Source organism: Silene latifolia, chromosome 6 (assembly GCF_048544455.1).
Source record: "Silene latifolia isolate original U9 population chromosome 6, ASM4854445v1, whole genome shotgun sequence".
Classification (NCBI taxonomy): domain Eukaryota; kingdom Viridiplantae; phylum Streptophyta; class Magnoliopsida; order Caryophyllales; family Caryophyllaceae; genus Silene; species Silene latifolia.
In genome coordinates, this window is record NC_133531.1 from 134,371,892 (window position 1) to 134,390,687 (window position 18,796).

Consider the following 18,796-nt stretch of genomic DNA (forward strand, 5'->3'; position numbering starts at 1 on the left):
CAGGCAAGTTTTATGTCACTAGATTTCATATTAGAGCATGATTTACATTGGTAAAACATGATAAATTTTAAGTCTCAATTTTTGTAATAAGCATGTTATTTATTTATTATATTTGCAGCAATTTTACCTGGAGTTCTACTGATGTCAAATTTGACATTCATGAATTGAATGGTGATAACTATAAGGTCTGAAAAGAGAGAATGCTACTGCAGTTAGGATGGTTAGATATTGATTATGCTATTCGGAAAGACGAACCACCTAAAGTAACTAAGGAAAGCACTAAAGAAGCAATTGATCTTTATGAAAAGTGGGAGAAATCTAATCGTCTCTCCATTATGTTCATAAAGACCAGAATGTGTGCTAGTATTCGTGGTTCTGTCGATCAGCATACTAAAGTGAAAGATCTAATTAAGGCCATCGATGATCAGTTTGCAACTTCTGATAAAGCTCTTGCTAGTACCTTAATAATGCAGTTTTCATCTTTGAGGCTCACCGAGACTAAAGGTGTGCGAGATTATATCATGCGCATGAGGGATATTGCAGCTTAACTTAAGACTTTGGAAGTTACCATGTCTGACACTTTCCTTGTGCACTTCATTTTATGAACTCTTCCTCCAAAATATGCTCCTTTTAAGATCTCTTACAACACACATAATGATAAATGGTCAATTAATGAACTTATGGCCATGTGTGTTCAAGAGGAGAGCAGATTGTTAATGGAGGAAGGTGAAAATGTGAACCTTACTGTTGCTTCTTCTTCAAATAGGCAAAAGGGTCACATTAAAGACAAGGAAAAGGGAAAGAGAAAGATTTTAGCTGAGTCAGCCATTAAGAAGGAGTCTACGTGTTTCTTCTGTAAAAAGAAGGGACACATGAAGATAGACTGCATTAAGTTTAAGGCTTGGCTAAAGAAGAAAGGTAATTTTCATGCGTTTGTTTGTTATGAATCTAATATGGTTAATGTTAATCATAATACATGGTGGATTGATTCTTGAACCACAATCCATGTTTCGAATACCTTGCAAGGTATGACAAACCTAAGGAAACCAGTGGGCAGTGAACTTTCAATCTATTCAGGAAACCAGGTTAGTTCACATGTGGAGACCATTGAGACATGCAGTTTAATATTAAGTAGTGGTTTTATTTTGAATTTGGAAAAGACATTTTATGTTCCGAATTTCTCTAGAAATTTGATTTCAGTATCAAGACTTGTACCTTTTGGTTTTACCTTTAATTATTCAGACTCTGGATTCAGTATTCTCAGAAATTCTGAAATTATTGATTATGGTATTTTGTCTGATAATTTATATCGTCCTAAACTGCAAAATAATATTACTCATAATTCTATGCATGTCAATGCTGGTTTAAAATGTTGTATTATGAATGAGAATTCCTTTATTTTGTGGCACCGTAGATTGGGACATATCTCCATTGAGAGGGTAAAAAGATTAGTAAAGGATGGAGTACTTGATATTTTAGACTTTACCGATTTTGATACTTGTGTTGGTTGAATTAAGGGTAAGCAAACTAACATGTCTAAGAAAGGTGCAAAGAGAAGTTCTAGCCTATTAGAAATCATACATACGGATATTTGTTATCCGGACATGAACGCTAATGATCCAAAATATTTTATCACCGTTATTGATGATTACTCACGTTATATGTATCTTTACTTACTTCGTTCTAAGGATGAAGCTTTTGATGAGTTTAAATTGTTTAAGGCTGAAGTAGAGAATCTATGCGGTAAGTGCATTAAGATTGTGAGATCTGATAGAGGTGGTGAATACTGTGGTAGATACACTGAGAACGGACAAGCACCTGGTCTATTTGCTAAATTTCTTCAAGAGCATGGGATTGTTGCCCAATACACTATGCCTGGTTCTCCAGACCAGAATGGTGTAGCAGAAAGAAGAAATAGGACATTAATTGAGATGGTGCGTTGTATGAGAAGTATGAGGGGTAATATCCGTATAAGACCCTTTAAATTAAGGACTATAACGTAAATTTAACATGCGATTATCGTCATAAAACATAAATACAATAGAGAAACGATAAGGAACAAGAATTAACCTCGGGTCCTTTATAGTGCGGCGTAAAGAACAGAAATCAACAGAGATTTCCTCCTAATTGTTGCACCCAAGATTTGTCCGAGATATGCCCTTGTGCTAGAAGTTGTTCTCTGATTGCCTTGCAATATTGAGAGAACTTGTTGTGAGGTTTTCGAGATGTGAGATCTAGGTTTCAGAGAGAAAATGTCTCCAAAACCCTAGTTTTCTGTAAAATGAAATTGTCTAGGTCAAAAGGAGAGGGAGTCTCTCCTTTTGTTAACCTCGGCCAGCCGTGGGTTTGCATGGGGAAGTGGGCTTCCACTTCCTCTTAATTTTACCTCGTGGACCGGCTCATAAATTGCTAAATGTATATGACGCGGTTTATTATAAATCGTCATCGGTTATCGGCTATTAAAACATCAACTAATAACACGGGTTAGTTGAAGTATTAATACATGTCCGACAAAGACGATATTGTATAATTAATTCAATATACATTAATTAAATATAAAACGCTTATATTTAATTTTACGAATTAACTGGTTAATTCGCCTTAGCCCATGATATTTAATCCGTATTAAATATAATATCTCAACATCACATTTTGACTAATTACTAGTCAAATAACTCGGACTAATCGGTTAGTCGATTTGCATCTACATGATCGTATTTTCATACCGTCACGTCTCTCAAACGTATCCTATAGGTGTGACTTTTAGGGACCAGTTGATCACCGCCATCTGTATGACAATAACGTCAAACTTATCTAGCAAGCCAACCGTTATTGATAAACGTGGATCAACTGATAATAATACCAAAAGTATGCCCTTTGATCCTTTTAGAGGTTTATAAGTCCTTGCACTAACTGTTAAGGACACCAACCCCAACAAGCTCCCACTTGTCCGTACAAGTGCATGTGCAATGACGTTATCCGCACTAACTGGAGGACACAAGCTCCAACAAACTCCCACTTGTCCGTACAAGTGTATGTGCGATAACCGATTCTCATATTCATTTAAAATTTCTCCCACTCAATGTAAAACAATTTGCGGATCTGGATCCACAAAGGTCGTATTTTACAATCGATCTGTATCTAGAGTGGTTTCCCCGACTAGAGAGTAACTCAACCGATAAAACGAATCGCATCCGAGCATGGCCATGCATTTCGATTCTGACTCCTCGAGTGGCCCCGAGAAATATCGAGTACCGATAAAGGTGAATATTTCCTTCAACTCGACTCCTTCCGATCTAAGCACAACATGAAATGACCCAGAAAAAATCTACTTGGCCCCTGTTACGGATGACCGTGAGAAAGAAACCAAAGTCACCCAAAATCTGCCTTAGTCTCAAGAGACAGTCGATAGTCAAAAGAATCGATTCTTAGGATCACCATGGAGGTCCTATCCACGACCGGGCACCGAATGTTATAAAACATTTAGGACTCCACGTCGATGTCACAATTGTGTCCTACGAAATATCCGTATAAATCGCCTCTGTGATTGGTCAGTCAACCGGTTGACTTATGGCTCGTTGAACCCACCATCAACCAACGTCACAAAATAATTGCCAGAGTTATCAGCTCATGTGGGCAATTAAGGACTGAAAAGATATAATGTTCGTTCAGTTCACTTTGTGGTGTTCAAAATTTGTCGTACAAATCCACATGACAAACAAAATATATATATATATAAAATATCAGAACGATGATGTCGTATAGAGTACAAGAGAGAATGAATCTGATCCATAAAAGAGTACTACAACTTAGGAACACGTTTAATTCCCATGGAATTGACATGCCCTTCATGCTTATCTTGTCGTAATGCTTTAGTGAGAGGATCTGCTATGTTATCATCTGTAGCAATCTTTTCTATCACTACTTCCTTTTGCTCCACGTAATCCCGGATTAGATGAGCTTTCCGTTGTACATGTCTAGACTTGTTGCTAGACTTTGGCTCCTTAGCTTGGAAGATGGCACCACTATTGTCGCAATAGATGGTGATCGGGTCATTCGAACCGGGCACTACGGAGAGCCCATGTAAGAATGACGCATCCATATCGCTTCCTTTGTAGCTTCGACGCGGCATAGTACTCGGACTCGGTCGTAGAATCTCTTTGTAATAGATTTGTTTGAACTCTTCCGGTGATTGCAGCGCCATTAAGAGTAAAAACGAATCCAAACCGAGATTTCGAGTCATCTCGATCCGTTTGGAAGCTAGCATCTGCGAATCGGTTGCGCATAGCTTTTGATCGCCTCCATAAGTCAATGCCCAATCTTTAGTCCTCCGTAGGTACTTAAGAATGTTCTTTGTGACCATCCAATGTGGTTCACCTGGATCTTTGTTGGAATCGACTTGTCATACTCAATGCATATGCCACGTCCGGACGTGTGCATATCATGGCATACATGATTGATCCTATTGCCGAAGCATATGGAATCCGTGTCATGCGCTCTTTCTCTTCCGGTGTCTCCTGGTGCCGAGACTTGCTCAAATGCACCCCCGGAGCCATAGGAAGAAAACCCTTCTTGGAGTTAGTCATGCTGAATCTCTCTAGGACTTTGTCTATGTAAGACTCCGACCGAGAGATAACATCCGTCGTGATCTATCTCGATAGATACGAATGCCTAGAATTCTTTGTGCCTCTCCCAGATCTTTCATCTGGAAATGGTTTTTCAACCATACTTTCACCGAAGTTAAGAGAGGTATGTCATTCCCAATCAGGAGTATGTCGTCAACATACAATATTAGGAAGACAATCTTGCTCCCACTCGACTTGATATATAGACATGGTTCCTCGACAGATCGAGTAAATCCATTTTCTTTAATCACTTGGTCGAAGCGATGATTCCAACTCCGAGATGCTTGCTTAAGTCCATAAATGGAACGCTTAAGTTTGCATACTTTCTTAGGATGTTGTGGATCGATGAAACCTTCGGGTTGTACCATGTACAACTCTTCCTCCAAAAAGCCGTTTAAGAAGGCGGTTTTCACGTCCATTTGCCAAATTTCATAGTCATGAAAAGCGGCGATCGCTAAGATAATCCGAATGGAACGCAAGATGACTACGGGTGCAAAAATTTCATCGTAGTGCAAACCTGGCACTTGGGTGAAACCTTTAGCAACTAGTCGTGCTTTATAGATATCTTGTTGACCTTCCACGAAATGCTTTATCTTGTAAAGCCATTTGCATTGAAGGGGACGAACCTTAGCAGGTAAGTCAACAAGATCCCACACGTTGTTCTCATACATGGAGTCCATCTCGGATTGCATGGCCTCAAGCCATAGCTTTGAGTCAGAACTAGTCATGGCACCTTTATAGGTTGCGGGTTCACTACTCGTTAAGAGTAGAACGTCATCTATGTCATGTTCCTCGACCATACCAATGTATCTGTCTGGAGGAATAGAGACTCTTCCCGACCTCCTAGGTTCCTCAGGAATATTCACCGCAGCCGGGATTGAAGGAACAGATTCCTCCAATGGTTGCTCGGTGTTTGGTTTCGGGAATCTCCGACAGTCGAAGGTTCTATCACTCTTTGCATTCTCAAGAAATTCCTTCTCTAAGAATGTCGCACTAGCCGCAACAAAAACACGTTGTTCGGTTGGCGAATAGAAGTAATGACCAAGTGTTCCTTTAGGATAACCTATAAAGTATGTCTTGACCGATCGCGGGCCGAGCTTATCCTCGTGTCTCCACTTGACATAAGCCTCGCAGCCGCAAACCCGTATAAAGGACAAGTTAGGGACCGTTCCCTTCCATAGTTCATATGGAGTCTTGTCAACAGCTTTAGACGGACTTCGGTTAAGTATTAGAGCAGCTGACATAAGAGCATAACCCCATAACGAGTCAGGCAACACGGTGTGACTCATCATGGATCGAACCATATCAAGTAGTGTTCGATTTCTCCGTTCGGACACACCATTCAACTGAGGTGTTCCAGGTGGAGTTAATCGTAGGGCAATCCCACGATCCTTTAGGTGCTTGATCAAACTCGTGAGAAAGATACTCGCCACCACGATCCGAACGCAGTGTTTTAATCTTCCTACCTAATAGGTTCTGTACCCTATTCTGGTATTCCTTGAATTTCTCAATGGATTCACTTTTGTGCTTCATTAAGTAGACATAGCCATATCTACTTAAATCGTCCGTGAAAGTGATGAAATACCTATAGCCTTCTCGTGCGGTGATTGACATAGGACCACATACATCCGTGTGTATGAGTCCTAATAGGTCAGCAGCGCGCATTCCAACACCTTTGAAGGAAATCCGAGTCATCTTACCGATGAGACATGATTCACACGTGCCAAATGATTGAAAATCAAAGGCCGAGATAGCTCCATGTTTAATGAGTTGTTTTACGCGTTTCTCATTTATGTGTCCCATACGGCATTGCCATAGATACGTTTGATCTTTGTCACCAACCTTTAACTTTTTATTCATTACGTGTAATATTTCGGTGGTCTGATCTAAAACATAAATTCCATTCATGGAGACTGCCTTGCCATAAATCATATTGTGTAAAGAGAAAATGCAAGTATTATTCTCAATTACAAATGAAAAACCAAGTTTGTCAAGTGCAGAAACTGAAATAATGTTTTTCGAAAGACTGGGTACATAATAGCAATCATATAACGATAACTCAAATCCGCTAGGAAGCTGGATCACATATGTTCCCCTCGAGACGGCAGCCACTCTTGCTCCATTCCCGACACGCAGGTCAACCTCACCCTTTACGAGAGGCTTGAGATTTCGGAGGCCCTGCACATGATTACACAGATGAGAACCACAACCAGTATCAAGTACCCAAGTTCCGTAACTTGCGTGGTTAATCTCAATCATATGAATAAAAGTAGAAGGAGAAGATATACCAACAGGTTTAACGCGACCTGCTTTTATGTCCTCATGATAAACAGGACATGTACGCCTCCAATGCCCAGTCTTGTGGCAATGATGGCATTCCATGTTTTCGGTCTTGCTCTTTGTCGCGCCTGATGAGTTACTTGCCTCACCAGGCCCACTCTTACCTGATCCCGACTTCTTAAACTTCGGTTTGCCTACTGCTAGGCCTGGCTGAACTTTGCCCTTACCCTTGCCCTTGTTTGACACAACGAGAACATCCTGTTTCATGCTCCCACCGAACTTCATGTCCTTCTCGGCCCATACGAGGAGGGAGTGCAGTTCATGGGGAGTTTTCTTCAAATCATTCATATAGTAATTCGCTCTAAATTGCGAATAACCATCGTGGAGTGAGTGAAGTATGCGGTCAATAACAATGTTCTCGCTGATCTTACAATCAAAGGTCTCGACTTCTCGACATTCTCAATCATCGAGAATGTGTGGGCTAACTGGTTGGCCCTTTCGGAGTCTCGCATCAAAGAAGCGAGTGGTAAGCTCATAGGTCACGATTCTCGGTGCTTTTGAGAATTCCCTAGTGAGTGTAGTGAAAATCTTGTTTGCACTTTGAGCTATGAAGCGTTTCTGCAAATTGGATTCCATTGCAAAAATAAGTACGTTCTTTACCGCACCCGCTTCCATGGCGAAATCGTTATACTTGTCGATTTCGTTAATTTCAGCCGTGGGGCCTGGGTTTGGTGGGATGGGCTCAATCAGATATTTGAGCTTCCCATCAGCAATGGCAACATTCCGTAATGCCGCCTCCCAGTCCGTGAAGTTTGATCCATCATTCTTCAGTCGAGTAGACTGATTCATCTGATCCATGAAGATCCGAAGCCAGGACTCACGGTCCAATGTGACACTTGGCATTGGGTCGTCCACACGGCCAGCCATTATGTTATTAGCAGTTTAAATGTTCGTGTTCTACACTGAAAAAGGAAGAAAAACAAAACGAAATAAGCAACTCATCGAGGTGATTTAAGTCTATTTAAAATTCATTTTAAACATGTAGACTCTCGCACTTGCATAATTGATCTCCCTCAAGAATGATACAAGTGATCCCAAGACTCAATTTCTGTAAATTGATAAGCCAACTGTTTAGCTAATTCTTCCGGAAGAACTCTTGGTCGATAGATTTCCGTAAATGCTATCTATAGTCCACCACAGTCACAGGATCGTACGAGTGACCATAGTGTTGAGATAAAATAGGTCAATCGGTTCCAACTTACCCGACGTAGAAGGGGTCATATTATGCCTACCGACGAAGAAGAGACTCATTGGAGTTTGACCTATAAAGACCGTTCTCAATTTTTGTTTATACGAGGAAGATCCCATCAACTAAATTATAATTCATATTAAGTGAACGAATAACTAGCGTCTGCGTGAATGAATTAATTTGGGTGATGGCTTATAAAAATCGTGTGACATACGAATGTCAAAGAAAACTAACTCGTGACCTCTAAATGTGTCAGTTTTCATGCATTTATTAGGTGGTTTGGTTTTTAGGCGGAATATGATGCATACTATCGTTACGAAAAAAAAATAAATAATTGAATGCAATACGTAAATAAAATTTCCTAGTGTGGCCTATCCTAATAAAAAGAACAAAATACAACTTTGGAATCCACCGTTGGACCCAAGAAGCTTGTCTTGTTGTTCCATCTTGATCCAGTTAGCGGGAGTGAGCATCTGGTCTCCGTCTTTGGTCTTCTCAAAAATTACAATTAAAATTACAAAATATAAACCTAATTACATTCTAATAAAAACTGTAATTACAAGTGAAAAATCCAAAACGGAGATACGAGATCTCAAAATACAACCAAGACCGTGTTCCATCATTACGGTAACACGTTCTACTAAGGCCACACTAAGTTACAACCGTTTGCAAAAATAAATAAATACGTAATAAAAGGCATTCAAGGCATTCAACAAAACGATAAATAAATGCATCAACTAAAAACAAATTCATTCGTGACATAATTCCGTAATTATGTTAAATTTATCCAAACCACCTTTTAATGATTAAAATTCATGTGATAAAACCGCTTCTATCATTTAATTTTAATCTAATACAGTCCGTTACTTTAAATACGCTTTAAAATAACTTAATGGTACGCGTGTGAACCGTTTCACAATCATAGCGAGTGTACAATATCCGTATAAAGTACATATTATGGCCAAAAGAAAATTTAAAGCAAAAAGAATAAATTTTCAAAGCTGCCAGAACAAAAATCCCTCGATCCAGGGACATAAGTGCTCGATCGAGGAACAAAAGGGCTCGATCGACTGAACTGCAAGTCGATCGAGAGGGTTGCCAAACAGAAAGTGCTCGATCGACTAAACTGGTGGTCGATCGAGTACCTTTATCAGCAAATCTGCTCGATCGAGTACGAGGACATCTCGATCGAGCGAGAGGGTTTTGAAAGGGTCGATCGAGTACAGCAGGGACTCGATCGAGCTAAAACAAGACAGAAATAGCACTCGATCGAGTAGAAATACGCTCGATCGAATGCTAGCATGGCTAAAAATTCAAAACCCTCGTGAAAACAGTTTGTCGAGACAAAAACAATTGCAATTTTGATCAAAAACGCATCAAAACAATTTAACAATTGACAAAACTTGACATGTTGTTATAATCTCCGTATAAAATAACAACATGTAAAAGAACAAATCGAAAAACAACCCTAGACACCGTAAAAACAGCCGCATCGCACGGTTTTAACAAAAACGCAACATCCGTGTATACAAGGCACGGATTTCGAGACAAACACAACCGTTTCAAAAACGTTTTATGAAAAACACATAGAAATATTTACGTGGCCTCGCTCTGATACCACTTGAGGGGTAATATCCGTATAAGACCCTTTAAATTAAGGACTATAACGTAAATTTAACATGCGATTATCGTCATAAAACATAAATACAATAGAGAAACGATAAGGAACAAGAATTAACCTCGGGTCCTTTATAGTGCGGCGTAAAGAAAGTAAATCAACAGAGATTTCCTCCTAATTGTTGCACCCAAGATTTGTCCGAGATATGCCCTTGTGCTAGAAGTTGTTCTCTGATTGCCTTGCAATATTGAGAGAACTTGTTGTGAGGTTTTCGAGATGTGAGATCTAGGTTTCAGAGAGAAAATGTCTCCAAAACCCTAGTTTTCTGTAAAATGAAATTGTCTAGGTCAAAAGGAGAGGGAGTCTCTCCTTTTGTTAATCTCGGCCAGCCGTGGGTTTGCATGGGGAAGTGGGCTTCCACTTCCTCTTAATTTTACCTCGTGGACCGGCTCATAAATTGCTAAATGTATATGACGCGGTTTATTATAAATCGTCATCGGTTATCGGCTATTAAAACATCAACTAATAACACGGGTTAGTTGAAGTATTAATACATGTCCGACAAAGACGATATTGTATAATTAATTCAATATACATTAATTAAATATAAAACGCTTATATTTAATTTTACGAATTAACTGGTTAATTCGCCTTAGCCCATGATATTTAATCCGTATTAAATATAATATCTCAACATCACATTTTGACTAATTACTAGTCAAATAACTCGGACTAACTGGTTAGTCAGATTTGGCATCTACATGACTGTATTTTCATACCGTCACGTCTCTCAAACGTATCCTATAGGTGTGACTTTTAGGGACCAGTTGATCACCGCCATCTGTATGACAATAACGTCAAACTTATCTAGCAAGCCAACCGTTATTGATAAACGTGGATCAACTGATAATAATACCAAAAAGTATGCCCTTTGATCCTTTTAGAGGTTTATAAGTCCTTGCACTAACTGTTAAGGACACCAACCCCAACAAAGTAATGTTAACTTCCTTCATTTTTGTGGGTTGATGCTCTTAAGAAGGCGGCGTATATATTAAATTGGGTTCCTTCCAAGGCTGTGTCTAAGACACCTTTTGAGCTATTTAAAGGATGGAAACCGAGTTTGAGACATATACGCATTTAGGGATGCCCGTCGGAGGTAAGAGTGTATAATCCACAAGAAAATAAACTTGATCCAAGGACTATTAGTGGGTATTTCATTGGATATGCCGAAAAGTCTAAGCGTTATAGATTCTATTGTCCATCTCATAGTACAAGGATTGTGGAATCAAGAAATGCTAAATTTCTTGAGAATGACTTGATCAGTGGGAGTGACCTAATTCAGGACTTTGTCCTGGAGAGGGATCATCATGAAGTTCTACCCTCTCATTCAAGTGACAGATTGGTTGTCATTCACACTCCTCAAGTTCAATCGAGTGTTACTCAACCAGTGATAGAAATTTCACAAAATGCCGATCAAAATATGGTAGATCATAATGAGGAAGAGGTTCACCATGAGGATGAACAAGTTCCATTAAGAAGATCTATTCGTGAAAGGAGATCGGCTATTCCTGATGACTATGAAGTATATATACAAGAATTGGATTATAATGTTGGAACTGATAATGATCCTATGTCGTTTTCACAAGCCCTAAGTTCTACAGATTCTAACTTATGGATGCATGCTATGAAAGATGAGATGAATTCTATGGCATCTAATGGAGTTTGGGATCTCGTTGTATTGCCTGATAGTGTAAAACCTAATTGGGTGCAAGTGGGTCTATAAGACTAAAAGAGATTCACTTGGCAACATCGAGAGACATAAGGCAAGACTCGTTGCTAAAGGATTCACTCAAAGAGAAGGAATTGACTACACAGAGACTTTTTCTCCTGTATCAAAGAAAGATTCTTTTCGAATTATCATGGCGTTAGTAGCTCATTTTGATTACGAGTTACATCAGATGGATGTGAAAATAGCATTTCTCAATGGTGATTTAGAGGAAGAGGTTTACATGAAACAACCTGAAGGATTATTCTCTAAAGATGGTGAACATTTGGTTTGTAAGCTAAATAAGTCCATATACGGTTTAAAACAAGCTTCCCGCCAATGGTATAAGAAATTACATGAAGTTATTTCTTCATTCGGTTTCGAAGAAAATATAATGGATCAATGTATATATCTTAAGGTCATTGAGAGTAAAGTTTGTTTTCTAGTGTTGTATGTGGATGATATTTTGCTAGCAACCAATGATAAAGGGTTGCTACGTGAGGTGAAACAATTCTTTTCAAGTAATTTTGATATGAAGGATATGGGTGAGGCATCTTATGTCATTGGTATTAAGATCCATAGAGATAGATCTAGAGGCATTTTAGGGTTGTTTCAAGAGGCATATATAAATAAAGTACTTGAAAGATTCAGGATGAAAGATTGTTCACCAAGTGTAGTACCAATTGTGAAAGGTGACCGGTTCTGCTTGGACCAGTGCCCTAGGAAGTAGGAATGGCATTGAAAAAGAACAAATGAAGAATATTCCATATGCTTCAGCTGTTGGTAGCATTATGTATGCTCAAGTCTGTACTAGACCCGACATTGCATATGCGGTTGGAGTGTTAGGAAGATATCAGAGTAACCTAGGAGTTGATCACTGGAAGGCTGCAAAGAAAGTGTTGCGATACCTTCAAGGTATTAAGGATTACATGCTTATGTTTAGACGGACTGAGAATCTTGAAGTAGTAGGTTATTCCGACTCCGACTACGCTGGTTGCATAGATTCACGTAAATCCACATCAGGATATGTGTTTATGCTAGCTGATGGAGCTGTGTCATGGAGGAGTGTTAAGCAAACCTTGACGGCTACTTCTACTATGGAGGCTGAGTTCGTATCTTGTTTTGAGGCTACCTCACATGGTGTTTGGTTGAAAAGTTTCATATTTGGGCTTAGAGTTATTGACTCTATTTGTAGACCGCTAATAATGTATTGTGATAATTCAGCTGCTGTGTTTATGGCTAAGAATAATAAAAGTGGAAGTCGAAGTAAACACATCGACATAAAGTATCTAGCCATAAAGGAGCGTGTTCAGGAAAAGAAAGTGATCATTGAACACATTAGCACAAAGTTGATGATTGCAGATCCTTTGACTAAAGGCATGCCAATTAAGACTTTCAAGGATAATGTAGTGAGAATGGGACTTGGTTCCATTATGTAGTACATTCATTAAGTTTTTGTAAGAAACTTTTATTAAAATGGATATTTTCTCATTTGGATTTATATGCGCATATTTATTAAAGTTATGTTGAGAAATATCATTTTGTTTGAACCTCGAGTAAACATGGGGTTTACTCATTAAGTTAAATTTGTGTGGTGTGAGTGACTTGATATATTCTGATACATAGAAGATTAATTCTTGCTCTAAGAGAATTCGTCGCCATGATCCATATGTTGTGTCTCTTGTTAAATGGACCAAGTGGGAGAATGTAAGATATTTCCATAAATCAAATAAATATTATATTAATATTTAATTAAGTTATTTTATGGAAATTAAGTTGGTCCATTGTATGGTGGAATTTACCTAGAACTTTGTTTCCACTATTGTCTCCCATAAGTTACCACTCACAATTTAGGAAACTGTCTCGTTGACTCTTTGATGACAAGAGTCTATATAAGGGGAACATATTTATTCTGATTAAGGTTCACCAAGTCTACCTCATTAAGAAAATACACCATCTAAATTGTGAGGATGAGGGTTTGAAAACCAAGTCAGATTTAGGGCATAAGGAATTGGGTTATTCATTAAGACGTATCAAATATTTCAAGCAATGACTGGAGGTAAGTAATCGATCTCTTTTATCGCTTCCGCATTCAGTTGATACATGTTCATTATGAGACTAAAACATGCATAGTGGAAATTGAACCCCAACTTTATGCTCTTACCCCTTAAGCTAACTTTTAGATAAAATTTATAAGTATGATATTATGTGAAGGAAAATAAAAGTACTCTCTCCATGATTCTGTATATGATGTTTAAGCAAAAACACACACTTATTAAGAGAATTATTTACTCATAATTATGACATTAATTATGTTGTGTGTATAAGCTTTGGAAATAGAAATATTCTACTGTATAATTGAAGAGGTGGGTTAATAACTTGAGGGGAGTTAATGCTTAGTGGAGAATAGATGCAAATTTGTTGCTTTGGAATTGAAAGAGACGTGAAAACACAAAATATAATACTCCCTCTGTTCCAGTGATATGTTTACACTTTTTTTATTTTGTGAGGAGGAAATAAAGGAAGTGTAAACATATGACTGGAACGGAGGGAGTACCAAATTTATTGAATATTGCAAAACGTCATCTAATAAGTAATTTTCACCAAAGTCTTAAACGTCATATATAGAATTATGGAGGGAGTAAGAGATAGAATGTGTTGTCGGTCACCAGTGATTACAACCATAAATGATAGACAAATAAAAAAGTGAAACGTCTATGTGAATTTGTCAATTTAAGAAATGTAAAACGTCGTTTAGAAGTGATGGGAGTAATTGAGAACAAGAGTTAGCTTAAGTGGTAAAAATTCACCCGCAACATAATTGCACATATTTGAACCAAAAACAAAAAAGTGAGGGGGCAATTGATTTATTCTCGTCATTACATTAGAACAAATTCTCATTATAGACGGACATTATCCGTCTATAATGAAAGACGGGTCAAATACAATACCACTTTTTTAATAGGACAAACAACAAATAGGGTGATAGGGGCAAAAAATGTCACCACTTTTATTGTATTTGACCCGTCTATAGCTATAGACGGATATACCCGTCTATAGACGGATAGCCAGACTAATTGTTACATTAGACCACCCCAACTCTAACCTGACTCAAATACATGTGTCAAGTTCTGAAGTTCATATCAACCGTCAAATAATGTCATTAGACCTGACAAATGGATACCTCTAGAGAAATCAAAGTGCATGGCGGTGACGGTGGCTTCTTTCTATCTTTCCTTCTTTTTAGTCTCCCACATGGCAAATAATATTGACAAATGTTAACTTCAATGTACCCCTAGAGAAATGGTAAACGTGGAATGTTAAAATTACTCAAATAATGCTTCACTTGATCGATTTGTTTTCGCTCTTTTACAGGTAATGATGAATACTCATATATAATAGGGAGTACGAGTTAAGTAGATAACATTATAATTCAAAAAGGTAACAAAGAATAAAAGAAAAGGATGTACTTCATTTTATAGTGACCTCTTTACAATAGTGAACAATAGAAATGAAATAGAGGAAATAAACAACCGATAGCGATGCCATGTTAACACCACCATATGTAATCCTGGTTTCGCCATTGGCCATATGCCTAAGTGGCTAAGCTGAGCAACTATTTTCTTTACATGAAATTTTCATTGAAAAACATCATGTCTGTCTATCACATAGAATAGAGCTCCAAGTTAGAGAACCTAGGACTTGGGACAGCCATCAAAGGTTTCGATTTCTTCACAACAATTCCAAATGTCTCAGAAAGGTCGACATCATTGGCATCATTCGGTAACTTCCACTCAAAAGAATGCAACAAAGAAGCCAACACAAACATTGATGTCTTCTCCGCAAGGGAAATACCCGTGCACATTCTCCTTCCCGACCCAAAAGGAAGATAGTGAAACTGTTTTCCAAAGAAATCGAGTTTTTCACAGTCATTGGAAAACCTCTCAGGACGAAATTCCAAAGGAGCTTCCCAAAATTGAGGGTCTCTATGGATTGCCCATGTGTTGATATAGATTTGAGAATTTTTTCGTATATTGTATCCTCCGATAGTTGTATCCCTATCCGGACAATGAGGAACAAAGAAAGGAACCGGAGGGTGCATGCGCAACGTCTCCTTTACAATCGCGTTCAGATACTTCAGTTCTCCCACATGACCCTCTTCAACTGTATTGTCTAAACCTATTTTTGCTGTTAATTCTTCTTGAGCATTCTTTAGTATCTCGGGATGTCTTAGTAGCTCCGTCATTGCCCACTCCACTGTTGTTGCTGTTGTATCCACTCCCCCAATTATCGCATCCTGCCACAAAAATCATATATAAAATACTTCTCGCAGTATATGCCAAACCTATCATCAAAGAACTATTATCCAAGTAATTAACTTCCCTAGTAATTATCACTTGATTAAAATTCATCCCCTGATTATTTCATGGATTCCAGGCAAGCCCTAAAGGAGAATATTTACGGGATAAAACTACATTGAACGGAAAATCAACTACCAGAAGGAAATACGGTTATAAATAATGATAATTACGTATTTACGACTACATACCGTGAGAATGCCCTTAACTTGAGCCAAGGTTAATGAAGTTGCAGGATCATCCAGCTTGGTAAGCTGCAAGAGACACCCTAGAAAACTTTTCTGACTGCTACAATCTCCGGAATTATGATGTTCTATAGCTAAATCAAACAGCTTATCAAATCTTTCAATAATCAACTTCATTTTACGCTTTATTCCTTGTAAATCAAACATAGCAAACAGAGGAAGATAGTCTGAAATGTTAGGTTGCCCTAACAATATAACATATTCATCTACCACAGATTTAAACTCATTGTCGACAGCTTCACCATCGATCCCTTTAACCGAATCTCCCCATACCATGCTCATAGCTGAACTAATAACAGTTAAAAACCCCAATTCTCCGATATCAACTAATTCACCAGTTCTTTTATAAATATTATTAATCATCTTCTTCACTTTCTGTTTTCGAAAGTTGTAAGTTGCATTAATGTTAACATTACTCAGCATTTCAGTGACAAATATTTTCTTCATTTTTCGTAATTCAGGGCCGTAATTCGTAAAAACAACGTCTGATCCATCACTTACAGCAGTTTTAGCAGCAACTGTCGGGTCTCGGTTAGAAAAGATGACATCTTTATCTCTCAATACCTCTTTAGCAAGAGACGCTGAAGTAATAACAATTCCGTCTTTTGTTCCAAGTCGGACCTTAAAGATGGGGCCATAGATGTTGGCCAAATCTTTAAAGGTATATCGAAGATCAGACCCAAGAAACGGAAGATACCCAACAAAAGGCAGACCAGTCGGTCCAGGAGGCGAGGGTGATTTCCCCTTGCCTCGTGTTTTGACGAACAAGATGAAGAAAAGAAGAGATAAGGCGGTAACTCCTGTGAGGATGAATCTGCCACCAAATTCACTAGTTACGTCGCTAGCACTCCACCACCGTGACCACATATTGTGTAATCGCAAAAGACAGTAATGTATTTCGTACTAATTAAGTAACGTTGAAGTTAACTGATATATAGGAAAATGGGTTTCTCTAGGACCAGAAAAAATTCCAAGGATGATAATTTTTCAAGTAATTGGGAGGTCCTCCAAGCTCACATCATAATCAAGAAAAATTGGGTTTTGTTTGAAATAGAAATGGGCCACATAAATGAAATACAATGGAAATGGATCCTCTCCATTTCCTTTCTCTCCATTTCTTCTCACAATTTATTTAAATAATAATTATCCCTTTCATTCTCATTTTCTCTTTATTTATATGCGTAAATTTGAAACCGTTAGATGTTGCCAACATATGATCCGGACCATTAATATATACTTGCCTCTCCATTTCTTTTTAGGAAATGGAGAGAAATTGGGCTCAAATACAAGTATATACAGCAACTCTTCTATAGGACCGTCCTATAGCATAGGACTGACCCAATAGGAGAATAGCCCACACTTAATAGTTAATTATATTTACATTTTAATTTTATTTTGATAACTCGATATCTTAGGATGAACTCGGACATATTTAAATGTGCAAGTTATCAAAATATAATATTAGCTTATTAAAATAAGATATTTGAATACAAATATATTAATTATTTTAGTTAGGCTTTTGTAAATGAGCTAGTCTTATTCAAAAAATGGTCCTATAAAATAATTTGTGAATTACATATGTTTTCACATAAAATTGGGAGGCCCGCCCACATGGAGACTAGTTTGTCAAGGACGTATTGCAATTGAAAAAGTGTACTCCCTCCTAATTGTTCATTTCTTCCCCTTACTATTTTACACAAGAAATAAGGGAATGATTTTGCAGCACACAAAACACTCTACCCTACATGCAAATGAATTTGGATCACACAAACTTTTTCAAAAAAGGAAATAGAAAAGAAAATTTAACTACCATGGAAAAGAAAATAGGGAAGAAATGACAGACTAGGAAGGAATATTTTTCTTCACATTGGTTGAGATGGTATTCTCACAAGGACCAACAGGACGACATGGTATTAGAGACTCATGATCCCTAGGTCCTGAGTTTAAACCTGGGTGAGTGTACGTATTATATACACTTTAAGCTCAAATGACATCATTCAAAAGTGAGGGGTGTATTAAGGTATAGAACCATTAATTGGTCCTCAACTATTAACTTATGGATTTGGTTAAAATGGTCGTCTTCCATAAACGTGTACATTGGCTATCACATCATCAGCTGAACTAATGTCAAATAATAAATTGGTGCATCAGGATACATACGACCTTGCAGATACTACTGTGGATCGACAAACCGCTATACAAGTAATTTACGCATCCGTTTGGCATGAAATTAAGTAAAGGGTGTTTATGAATTGGACTGTTGGAGCAATAATCTCTCAGTTAATATTAGGATATTAGGCCTATTAGGGTCGCTGTCGTCTAGGGTTTAGAGTATCGTCATTTATTATATATTCCCTCATATTCATTCATTTTGTCCCTCTTTTCTTATCGAAGCTAGTCGGATTTTTGTCCCTCTTTCCTTTTTTGGTAACTTTTGTGTGGTCCAAATTTAATTACATGTGGGGTATAGTGGAATAGAGTATTTTGTGTGGTCCAAAATCATTTTCTTAATTCTTGTGCAAAATAGAAGTGGGACAAAATAAATGAATAAGAGGGAGTATATGTCTATGTATTCCCATTAAATCACAACAATTCGATAATACAAATCTTCTATGCAATTCTTCCCTCTATAATCTTATCATGGTATCAGAGCTTG

At 37.9% G+C, this 18,796-nt stretch overlaps 3 protein-coding genes across 4 annotated transcripts; 2 read left to right on the plus strand and 1 right to left on the minus strand.

Annotated features, from left to right (window-relative positions):
- Window positions 1-200: 200 nt before the first annotated feature.
- On the plus strand, window positions 201-548 carry LOC141588733 (uncharacterized). The gene has a single exon (XM_074410160.1). It carries the CDS (start codon window positions 201-203, stop codon window positions 546-548), a length of 348 nt encoding a protein of 115 aa, XP_074266261.1.
- Window positions 549-12,289: 11,741 nt separating this feature from the next.
- On the plus strand, window positions 12,290-12,976 carry LOC141588734 (secreted RxLR effector protein 161-like). Its single transcript, XM_074410161.1, has one exon. The coding sequence runs from the start codon at window positions 12,290-12,292 to the stop codon at window positions 12,974-12,976; it is 687 nt and encodes a 228-aa protein (XP_074266262.1).
- Window positions 12,977-15,056: 2,080 nt separating this feature from the next.
- LOC141587338 (cytochrome P450 71AU50-like) lies at window positions 15,057-17,084 on the minus strand. 2 transcript variants are annotated; one of them, XM_074408798.1, is made up of 3 exons: window positions 16,642-17,080; window positions 16,087-16,149; window positions 15,057-15,834 (listed from the first exon to the last, which is right to left on the minus strand). In XM_074408798.1, the coding sequence occupies exons 1-3, from the start codon at window positions 17,005-17,007 to the stop codon at window positions 15,202-15,204; spliced, it is 1,062 nt and encodes a 353-aa protein (XP_074264899.1). In that variant the 5' UTR covers window positions 17,008-17,080; the 3' UTR covers window positions 15,057-15,201. The 2 variants fall into 2 exon arrangements, with proteins under 2 accessions (XP_074264899.1, XP_074264898.1); XM_074408797.1 differs by having other exon boundaries at window positions 16,087-17,084.
- Window positions 17,085-18,796: the final 1,712 nt, after the last annotated feature.

Bases quoted from the DNA above. Each gene is read 5' to 3' on its own strand.
- LOC141588733 (XM_074410160.1), top strand. From the start codon at position 201: ATGCTACTGCAGTTAGGATGGTTAGATATTGATTATGCTATTCGGAAA.
- LOC141588734 (XM_074410161.1), top strand. From the start codon at position 12,290: ATGAAGAATATTCCATATGCTTCAGCTGTTGGTAGCATTATGTATGCT.
- LOC141587338 (XM_074408797.1), bottom strand. From the start codon at position 17,007: ATGTGGTCACGGTGGTGGAGTGCTAGCGACGTAACTAGTGAATTTGGT. The intron at 15,835-16,086 runs GTATGTAGTCGT...TTTTTGTGGCAG, and splicing joins AAGTTAAGGGCATTCTCACG to GATGCGATAATTGGGGGAGT.